We start from the raw sequence: 10,886 nt of genomic DNA, 5'->3' as shown, positions 1-10,886 counted from the left end.
AAAGATTTCCCCCTATAGTCAACAAAGACAAGAAACAATGAACTCATAGGTGCACAACTATGATGATCCTCTCTGTTAAAAAATCTGCATGGATTTCTGTTGTTCGCTCACTCATTGACAACTGTATCTTCTCCTATGCACCATCTTTCAGGTTATGAAGTTGTCTCATTCCAGCCATAAATTTGTATATAAAATCTTTTCCACGAGGGTCCATAGAATCCTCTGCTAAGCTCAAGTTGAATCATGGATGCACCTATGATTCTATGCCCTGGACCCATACCAAAGCTCAGACATGCTGGAGCCCTTGCTGAGTATCCTCATGGGATATAAAGTGCACTGTATATCAGTCTCAAGCATATAATTTGAACGAAAAATAAAGAAACCTTGTTAACATCCTTTGTGATTGTCCATTTATAGTTGTCTGTTCTATATCAGGTGGTTATGTACATAGTAAGATCCTCCCTGTATCAGAGTGGCCCCTTGAGTGACCTGATTGGAGAGCTTTGTTATCTTCCCTTTTCCTTTTCAATTTGTTTATGTAAATCTGTGCTTTGGTTTTAGTTTCTATTATTACTAAAAGCAAGGACTCACCATAGCAGAGGACACCTTGGTCCAGGCACACCGTTTGAATTCTGAAAGAGATCGACCTAGAAGGTTCATCCAATCTTAGTCTCTTCTGGAACATCTGTAGTCTTTCTGGCTTAATGCACATGACCCTGAGCCCAGAGTCTCTTGCACCCATGTGTGCCCCATGGATTATAATGCAAGAAACAGAGATAGGAGACAACAGAAATCATAATTGTATTTTACTTTATTGCTTTTGTGTTGAGAAAAAGACTTGGAGTCCTGCTTACATTATAGGCACTGTGCCATGGAGGCATATTCCTGGTTCCAAAATTCAGAATTTTAAAATTAATGAAACTCATAGGTTCAGTTATACAAATCTTGGAGATATTTGTGAAGTCCTTGAGGACAACAAGCTTGTTTACTGGGTTCAGGATGGGCTCAGAATGTGCACTTTTCCCTGTAAATTGTGTCTTCTTGTAATCTGTTCTGAAGAAGTACACTAGTAAGAGGACAGCAGATCATGGCTTCAAACACATATAAATAAGTGGTTTGCATTTTAACCTAACTCATCAAATGGGCAAATGTGATGGACTTCACTGCAATGTACACCCCAAAACACTGATTCTGGCACAGTTCCCAAGACACATAATTATATCCATCTTGCTACCACTAGGTGCCTCTTGCCTTTTGAGGGCCTGCACTCTCTGTCTTTGAGAGTGTGCTTTTAAGATTCTGTTGAATAAAATCTGTCTGTGAGAATAAAGTGATGCCTGTGAGAAGGGCATCTGGAAAACATTCAACATTTTTGGTGATGAAAACCTACAAACGTACAACCTTCTTTGTGGTTTTTTAAAAATATTTTTTATTAATTTTATTGAGAAACAAATAGCAATGAACCAGTTTCAAAACTGATTAATAGGACAATTTCAATAATTAATACATTGCATATTGTTGTCTTTGTAGTGTTTATTCATAGCACAGGATGCAGACATGATATCCTGTTCAAACACTATTAGTACAAATCCAGCAGAAAAGTATAAAAATGAAATATAAGAAGTAAAGCCATGCTGTTATGTTGAGCTGTGGGGGACTCAGGTCAACAATTTCTGACATTGCCAGTGAAGCAGAAGACCCAATACTATTATGGCCTACTGGTCTCTTTTAGAATATTTTGCTGAGTTTGCACACCTATAATATTCAAATAACGGAACTTAACAAAAAAAAAAGGGGATACAGATGAATGTCCATTTGGTATCTGTGTATTCAAAGTGGTTAGGATAGATATATAGTTACATTCTCTTAATGAATAGGGAGATTTGTTCTAATGGTGTTTGTAAATAGGATATCATGTCCGCATCTTGTACAGCAATTAACCACTAGGAAGAATGTATGCAGTGTGTGAATTATTGAAACTGTCCTACCAATTTGATTTGAAACTGTCTCATTGCTATTTGTTTCTCAATAAAATTATGGGAAAAAAATAAAAAAATAAAAAAAATCTTTTTTTCCTCATTGAATTAAGAGAAAGTAGCTGTATATCTATCTTATTTTGAATATACAGATACAAAATGGTCCTTCATTTGTATCCCCCTTTTCATTTAGTTTTGTCAGAGAAGGGTATTTCATTGCCATTTAAATATTGTAGGTGTGTGAATTCAGCAAAATAATCCAATATAGTCCAGTCTATAATAATAGTGGGTTATCCATAGGACTGGCAATTTCAGAAGTTGTTGACTTGAGCCTTTTATATCTCAGTGTATTAATATGGCCTTACTTTTTATACCTAATTTTTATACTTTTCTGCTGGATGGTTAAGATCAAGATAAAGAAGACCTATATAACAAGAAATGCAACTTTTGTATCTGACAAGGTCAGTCAAGTCCCCTCAGGACTCATCCTGAAACCCTGTACTGCACACTGTAGATCCATTGTCAGTGTTAGCCATGTGCATGAGTCATGGCCATTGCTTGACCAATTTGTTCTCTGTGAAAGCCTGAGAGAATGTTTTCTCTCCATGTGACTCTCCTTAGGCACACTCTACATCATCAATCACTTTCCTCTGTGGCCCCACAATCTCCTTGATCAGAAAATTTGGAAGACAACTGAGTTATAGGATGTTCCAGTACAGGTTCTCCAATGTCCTGAGTCTTCACTGACCTTGAAAGGCTAGGGTCTGTGGTTGTTATGAGTCAACATTTCTCATGTATACTCTGGGGGACCTTTGTTGAATTCAGTTTGTTAATATTATGAGATTAACAGTAGTATTTTTTTATAGAGCAAGTATTAGAAGCAGAAAAGTTTATTAATGTGCTAAGAGACACATGGGGCAGTCTATGTGCTTTAACTCAAAGGAAAGGTCTATTTATGGAAAAAAAAACTATCGTAACATTTTTTCTCATTAATTTCAGTGACCATATTTTTTTTCCTCAAGAAGATAAAAAGTTCTGGGGTAGGGAGCATGCACATATTCACCACAGAGCCTTGAGCCTACTTTCCTTAGCTCATTTCCCACCACTGCACTGACTATGAACTCTCTCTACCCAACCCTCTGTGACTAGGCCCTTTGCCTTGGCTTGCACCCTCCCCATTTCTCCCTTTTTTCTTTGCTTATAACATTGCGTTGGCCTCTGCTCTCATCTCCTCTTGGGAGCTGTGACCATGCTATCTCCTGCAAGTAATGTTTATTCCCCATGAACACATGAAGGAGTGGTGCTTCCAGCTTGTTCTCCTGAGAGTTCTCATCTGAGGGGCCAACTTCAAACCTTTCATTATCAGACAGAACATGAGAAGGTCTGTGAGAAGTGATTTTAAGTTTTCCATGGAGGAATTCTCCAGAGCACAGGATGCTGGGTCATATAATGATACAAAATCAGTGTACTGAGTCAGTAAATCATATATATGGCTATGTGGTTTTGACTAGCATTGAACTTATAAAATAGCATAAAACTTACAGAGACAGAGTAAGAAAGAATACAGAGTGAGTAAATAAGAACGTCCTGCTTTTCCTTGTATGTCTGTCAGTTGGTTTTTCATTTATCCTTCTTATTGGTGGCTGGAGACACTATTGAAGAGATGTCTTGTTATTCAGGTTTACTAGCCACAACTGAAACATAAATCAGTTTGAAACAGAAATTGATTCAATGCTTGTAAACTTATTCTTGTCAGAAAAACCTGCAGACTCCAGTGACCGGCACAAGAGCTTTGCATGCTCTCATCCTCAAATCCTGTTCAGTTGGTCCACTACTTACCTTTTCAATTAGCAGGCTGAATCCTAAGGAAAGAGGCAACCTGGTTCTGAGCTGCATGTCAGAGAGTTATCTAAGACACAATCTGTTCAATAAGTTATGGAGTAAAGACAGCATGCACGGCCAGTTCTTTACAACTCATCATAGTTTTTTGTTCATTAATTGCCAGTTTTTGTCTGCAAAGATAATGATGTTGCTGGACATATGTGTGATTTACAGGGTGACATTACAAAACATATGTACAGTGTGTAAAGATAAGGGTAGTAGGCATTTTTTATCACCTCAGACATTTCCCATTATTTTGTGAGGAGAACATAGTAAATCTGCTCTCCTAGAAATTTAAAAATGTGCCATTTTGTTGTTGTCAGCTACTGTGCTGCTAAACATAATTCTATCCCATTACACATTTCAATCAGTTGTATAAGATTTTTGTATTATTGTGATTTTATACATTTTCTAGATTTCAAATGTCTTCCATTCTTGTATAAAATGAATACATATTATGGGTATTTTGATCATTAGAAATAAGTTTTGAATATTTGGTTCTGCACATTTTTTGTATTAATTTTAGGAGAATTTTGACATATAAATTTTTCATAATTACTATGGCTAACAGAAGCATTTGACTATAATATGTGGCTACTGTTTGATTTAGAAATAAACAAATTTTGGGGCTGGTGAGATAGCTCAGTGGAATAAAGAGCCTGCTGAGGCAAGCTTAGGAAAGTACAGAGACCGGGTTAGATCCCCTGTACTGCATGCCTTACCAGCCTGCTCTGAGGGTAGAAGAACCTGGCCACACAAAAAGCAAAAACAAAACAAAAACCCAATTGTCTTTTACCTTTGGCTAATATTCTACAGTTCTTAAGGCAAGATAATGTTGTATGTGTTCAGTTTGCTTTCTCTAACATCCTGACATCATTTTCTGCCATGGCCAGCTTCTTTCTATTTTCAAATGGCACAAAAATGACATTAAGCTCCATTTCATTCCTATGTTGTCATGAAGAGATTCTGACTTGAGCAAGTGTGCCTTGGTCCTTCTGCTTTTCTCTTCTGCCTCATGGAGGACCAAGACCTGTGACTGTAGTTGTTGAATTGATGTGCAGTCTTCATCTCTTTTTGATTTCTAAAACTTGTAGCACCTTCCTGGCAGCACAATGTCCTGAGTTTGATTCCTGGTGCCAATGAGATAAGAACAAAATTAAATCAATTTCTAAAATTCTTGTTATTACTTCCCAATTGTTTCTCATTTGTTTTGGGACTGGCTTCATGGTTGTTTTGGAGAGTGTATTCCTTAAAATTGAGTACAGATTTTCCTCACTTCGTTTATTTATTTATTCTAGAAATATTGGCTTAATATGTTTTATGAACCAGGGCTTGTTGCAGGCATTGTGTGAATAGCAGAGAAGCAAAGAAAATTTCTGTTATGCTCCAGTGAGGCTGTTAGATTTTTACATATGTACATTTAATACCATAGGGAAAAAATAGGGTGATTTGTAAGTAGTGGAGTATCATGAGGTATGTTGGCTGGGACTATTTTATGTAGTATATTGGTTAAAGTTCGCAGATTTTTATGGAGTGTGTTTAGGGCCTACTGAGCTTGGAATTGAATGTAATCATGACCACACAGAGCCAAAAAATTGCAGCTGGTCTACCACAGATTGTTGAGTAATTAATGATGCCAGGAATTCTTTAATAAAGACTAGAGTGGGGAGCCAGAAGTGAGCAGAAACTTCAATTATCACTCCAAAGTGACAAAAAAGACTTTTTCTTAAGTTGTCATGATTACAATGATAGGCCTTTTATATCTATCCCTTAAAAATTCACATCCAGGAAATCCTTATATAATTGGCTAGAAATCAATAAGGCTGAAGCCAATACACAGTCTATGGCACTTAACTAAGATAGGTGCATCTGAAACACCAGTCCCTCTGAATATTCTGATGGAGTGTTTTTATCTTTTATTGTCACATACAACTCTTTATTTGATATGCAATAAATACTTTGGATATATTTATGGAGAATTTACCTGAGCTGCAATTATTAGATTAGTACAAAAATGCAGACATTAGAGTTTCTCTACTTTTTTACATCTTGTTTTCATAGTCTTAAATTTTACATTTATGTAAAACTGAGTAAAATGCGTAACTGTAGCCATGTTTTAGTATTGGAAATTAATTTGTATCTTCTTCAGGGTATGTTTAATTTTCAAAATCTATAGTGATCAGGTTGCAGTAGAAGTCTGATAATATTTTGTACTTTGCAAACCAGATTTTTAAACCAGAATTATTTAATTACATATTTGAATTATTCAAGGATAATCCAAGGATTTGGCAATTATCCAAAATTGCCAGAGTCAATTGTAGTCAGGATGGTTCATCTTTTGATCTCTTAATAGAAGTCTTGGTGATAATGAGGCTGGAATTCTCACCTACTGAACTGTAGAGTCATTCTTCGTACACGATAGTGTGTCACCAAGAGCAAGCCAGGGCCTCATCTCAGATGAACAAGCCAAATCATAGCTCTGTGGCCGAATTCATCCTCTTGGGCTTTTCCCAGTTTCCTGAGCTCCAAGAGATGATGTTTGGGATTTTCTTGGTTGTCTATCTGGTGATCCTGGTTGGAAATGCCATCATCATAGTGGTCATCTTTCTGGACCAGAGCCTCCACATCCCCATGTACCTCTTCCTGCAGAACTTAGCTGTGGTGGAGATGAGTTTCACAGCAGTCATCATGCCTGAAATGCTGGTGGTCCTGTCCACTAAGAAAACCACAATTTCTTTTGTTGGCTGTTTTGCACAGATGTATTTCATTGTTACTTTTGGTGTAATTGAATGCTTTCTCCTGGGGGCCATGGCCTATGACCGATTTGTTGCAATATGTCATCCTCTGACCTACCCAGCTGTTATGAACAAAAGTCTCCTTGTGAAGTTACTAACATTCTCCTGGGTGTCAGGGATTGTGGTGGCTACTGTGCAGACAACATGGGTGTTCAGTTTTCCTTTTTGTGGCCACAGTGAAATCAATCATCTGTTTTGTGAGACTCCTCCAGTGCTGGAGCTTGCATGTGCGGACACTTTTTTGTTTGAAATGTATATTTTCACAGCCACCATTTTGGCTATTATGATTCCTTTCTTGTTGATCCTCTTGTCTTACATTCGAATTCTCTTTGCCATCCTGAAGATGTCATCAACTACCGGGAGGCAGAAGGCCTTTTCCACCTGTGTCTCTCACCTCACATCAGTCACCCTGTTCTATGGCACGGCCAGTATGACTTATTTACAACCCAAAGCCAGCTACTCCCCAGAGACCAAGAAACTCATGTCGCTGGCCTACTCCCTGCTCACACCTCTGCTGAATCCACTTATCTACAGCTTGCGAAACAACGAGATGAAAAGGGCTTTAATTAAATTGTGGCGAAGAAAAGTGGTTTTACACACAGACTGACTTGATGAAAGGACTAATGGCTCTCCTTCAACTTAACTTCATTTAAATTTAATAAACAGATTCTGTTTTTTGGTAAGAAAGTTTTCTGTTGAGTTTTGGAAGTTTGAAAATTTGTCAGAGTGTGCCTTTCCTGTAATATTATACAGATCTCATTATCTTCAAGAGATCTGAAGCTCCAATGACATTTGATACAGCAGAGATGTACACATGTGTCTAATATGGATGTCCATGTCATTAGTATAGTATTGGCTTTAATATGTGCTTCATTATGTATACCTCAATAGATTCATGTACACTGATACTTTTATTTCTGTGTGATAGTTTATTGAAGAGGGATAGATGGCATGAATAGTTTGTGCTTATCGATTTGAAGAGATATTGGAACATGACTTTCCTATGTGTCTGTAAGTACTTCAGAAGCATGTGTAGGCCACTGTGTCCTACTAGCATCTAGAGGTTCAATAGAGTGATGAATTTTTTATTTCTGGATGACAGATACATTGCACGAAGCTAGCTCTACTCCATAGAAGTGCACATAGTATAATCTCAAACTTATGCGTTCTTAATATTTGAAAGACATTCATGTAGTGCTATTGATTAGAGAATTACAGTATGTGGGGAGTTTCTTGATTCTCAGTGGTATTTTTCGTATAATTGTTGCCTATAGATTGCTGCTTTAGATGCTTTTGTTAGAGTTTCATTTGTAGGCCGAAATGCCTCCAAATGTTTGATTCCTAAATAACAAATTATGCAAATTTTTACTGTCTGTTGTGAGAAAGAAATATAGTTAATTTTATCTATTTCCTATGGCTCTTGAGTTACATTAATAAGTATGTGAACTTTTTTCAGAATGAGTAATTTTGCAGGTTTGAAATTTAGGAACAATGCATGTTGGCATCCCCTTGTAACACAGTTGTTTGAGAATGATATGGAAATTGTTGAAACCATCTGCAGTGTATGATTTCAATTGCTCATAAATTCTGGTCCTCAGGTGGTGATAAAGGAGCAAAACACTTCATATGAGGACGTGATGGAGTTGCAGCAAAAGCCACTTTTTATTTACAGCTACTTGTGCAGAGATGAAAAGTAGAAGTGTAAAGTGAATTATATTTTCTTTAATTGTAGCATAGTTTCACTAAAAGAAACTAAAACCAAATTTCACTTGAAAATTGAAACTAGTTTGTGGGCCAGAGAGATAGCTCAGAAGACTAAGTGCCTGCTTAGGCAAGCAGAGGTACTGGGGTTGGATCCCAGACACCCCAGGCCAAGCTGGCCTCTCCCCTCGGCATGTTGACCTGGCTACTGAGACTGGGTGTGGTGGCACATGCCTGTAATCCCACTACTGAGGAGGCTGAAAGCAGGAGGATCACTCTGAGTAGGATCTGTGTAGAGAGACCCTGTACCAAATACATAATGTTAACAAAAAGAAAGAAAATAAAATGAAACTAGTTTGAACAATATTTGAATGTTGTAGAACAATATTTCCACCAAGAAGTATATGAGAAATTTTGGATTTTCGTGTTTTGAGTATTTTTTCCTAGAGTGATCAACTAAGGAATTCTTTTCAGGAAAAAAAATTATGAGATCCTCCAACCAAATATAACTCCCTCAACAAAACAAGCATATTGAACAATTTGAAATGAGGAGTTTTCTTTTATAATTTTTATTGTTTTCATTTGTATCTTGAAGTATGTTTCTGTCAGGAGTAGATAAATAAGAATGTCCCTGGAGAAATAGCCTTTGCCCTGGAGAAATTCACAGTTTATGAGACTATCACTTCACTTTATGTCTTAGAATTCAATCCCATGGTATTTCTCTGACCCCAGTGAGAAATAGTAGTTGAACTGTCATGGTTTAGTCAAATACACAATGATTTCAAAGACATATTGAATCTACATTTGGTAATAGCTTTGATAACAAAAAATTGAGTTCAAAAGGACCCAGGTCATGGTTCTTCTATATATACCAAAACACTGTCTTTCATCTCCTGCCACCTAGTAGTGTTGCAGCAAAAGTAAAACCAAACCCAATGGAAGACTTTGCACAGTGGAGTTAGAAAGCAAATTTTAGTACACTAGCAGGCCTGGGAACCCAGAGGTTGAAGTCATTAGCCAAGAGTCAGGTTTGAGTTCAGTTTCTACATATATTGAAGCAGGAAGTGAAATAGTTGATAGCAGGGAATCCCATGTGATTGGTCCGTAGAATACAAGAATTATGTCATATATTGTCAGGCAGAATTCTGGGAGGGAAGGGGTCTGAGAAGAGAAGGTAGAATTGAAAATGTCCTTCATTGGACCAGTCCTCATCAAACATAATGGTCTCAACACCCTTGAAGGAACTTGGAATCACTGAATATTTTAAAACAGAAGCATGGGCCGAGGAGATAGCTCAGTAGAATGAGCACTTGCTTGGCAAGTGTAAGGGCCTGAGTTCAATCCCCAGTATGCAAAGAGAAAAAATGGAAGCAGTCACTGTCAGTTTACCTCACACATTGTTAAGGGGGTACATCTGGGCCTAGACAGTCCAGGCTAAATGAATGCAGCTAGTCACCTCACTGGCAGCATGAGCATAGTCTCCGCTATGAATTTATTCCTAACTTGCTCTAACATGCCTGCAAGTCTGCTATTCTATAAATGTGCTTTCAGTGTAGGACCTACACTTGAAGTCATGCTATTCAGATTTCAAAGTTGTTGTTAAGATTTCCCCAGATAATCAACACAGAAAAGAAAAAAATGAATTGACAAGGTGCAAAGCTATTATGATCCTCTCTCTCTGTTCAAAAATCTGCATGGATTTCTGTTGCTTACTGACCCATGTAGCTTCTCCTATGTATCATTTTTCAGCTTATGATGTTGTCTCATCCCAGCCATAAATTTGGGTATAAAATATAGTGCATGAGTTTCCATAGAATCCTTCTGCTAAGCAGAAGGCAAGTCATGGATGCACCTTAATTCTAAACCCAGGATCTGTACCAAAGCTCAGACTGTCGCAGTTGCCCTTGCTGAGTGTCCTCATGGTGCACTTTGTATCAGTCTCAAGCATATAATTTGAACCTAAAAGGAAGAAACCTTGTTAATGTCCCTTGTGATTGTCCATTTTCACTTGCCTGATTAGCATCAGTGCATTCTGTCGATGGTGCAAACTCCCTCCTTGTATCAGAGTGGCCCCTCCAGTGACCTTATTGGAGAGCTTTGTTATCTTCCCTTTTCCTCTTCTATTTGTTTATGTACATCTGTGCTTTGGTTTTACTTGCTGTTATTACCAATTCAAGGACTCACCCTAACGGAGGACACCTTGGTCCAGGCACACTGTTTGAATTCTGAAAGAGTTCAACTTGGAAGGTTCATCCAATCTTGGGCTCTTCTGGAACATCAGCTGTCTTTGTGGCTCAATGCACTTGAACCTGCTCTCATAGTCTCTGGTACCCATGTATGCCCCATGGATTACTATGGATGAAATAAAGACAGAAGACCATGGAAATAATAATTTTATTTCATTATTATTATTTTTTCATCGGGGAATGATCCCAGTGTCCTGTCTGCGATAATGTTTCTGTGCTATGGAGCTATATCTATGACCCAAAATTCAGAATTCTAAAATTAATGAAGCCAGCAGCTTCAGTTATGC

At 37.7% G+C, this 10,886-nt stretch overlaps 1 protein-coding gene across 1 annotated transcript; it reads left to right on the top strand.

Annotated features, from left to right (window-relative positions):
• Nucleotides 1–6,314: 6,314 nt before the first annotated feature.
• LOC101588482 (olfactory receptor 10A3-like) lies at nucleotides 6,315–7,259 on the top strand. Its single transcript, XM_004647356.1, has one exon. The coding sequence runs from the start codon at nucleotides 6,315–6,317 to the stop codon at nucleotides 7,257–7,259; it is 945 nt and encodes a 314-aa protein (XP_004647413.1).
• The last annotated feature ends 3,627 nt before the right edge of the window (nucleotides 7,260–10,886 follow it).

Source organism: Octodon degus, unplaced genomic scaffold, assembly GCF_000260255.1.
Source record: "Octodon degus isolate 3935 unplaced genomic scaffold, OctDeg1.0 scaffold00302, whole genome shotgun sequence".
In the NCBI taxonomy this organism is placed as follows: Eukaryota; Metazoa; Chordata; class Mammalia; order Rodentia; family Octodontidae; genus Octodon; species Octodon degus.
Note: the sequence above shows the minus strand (reverse complement) of the source record. Positions and strands in the feature narration are given on the sequence as shown.

Coding starts and splice junctions, on each gene's coding strand:
- LOC101588482 (XM_004647356.1), top strand. CDS start 6,315: ATGAACAAGCCAAATCATAGCTCTGTGGCCGAATTCATCCTCTTGGGC.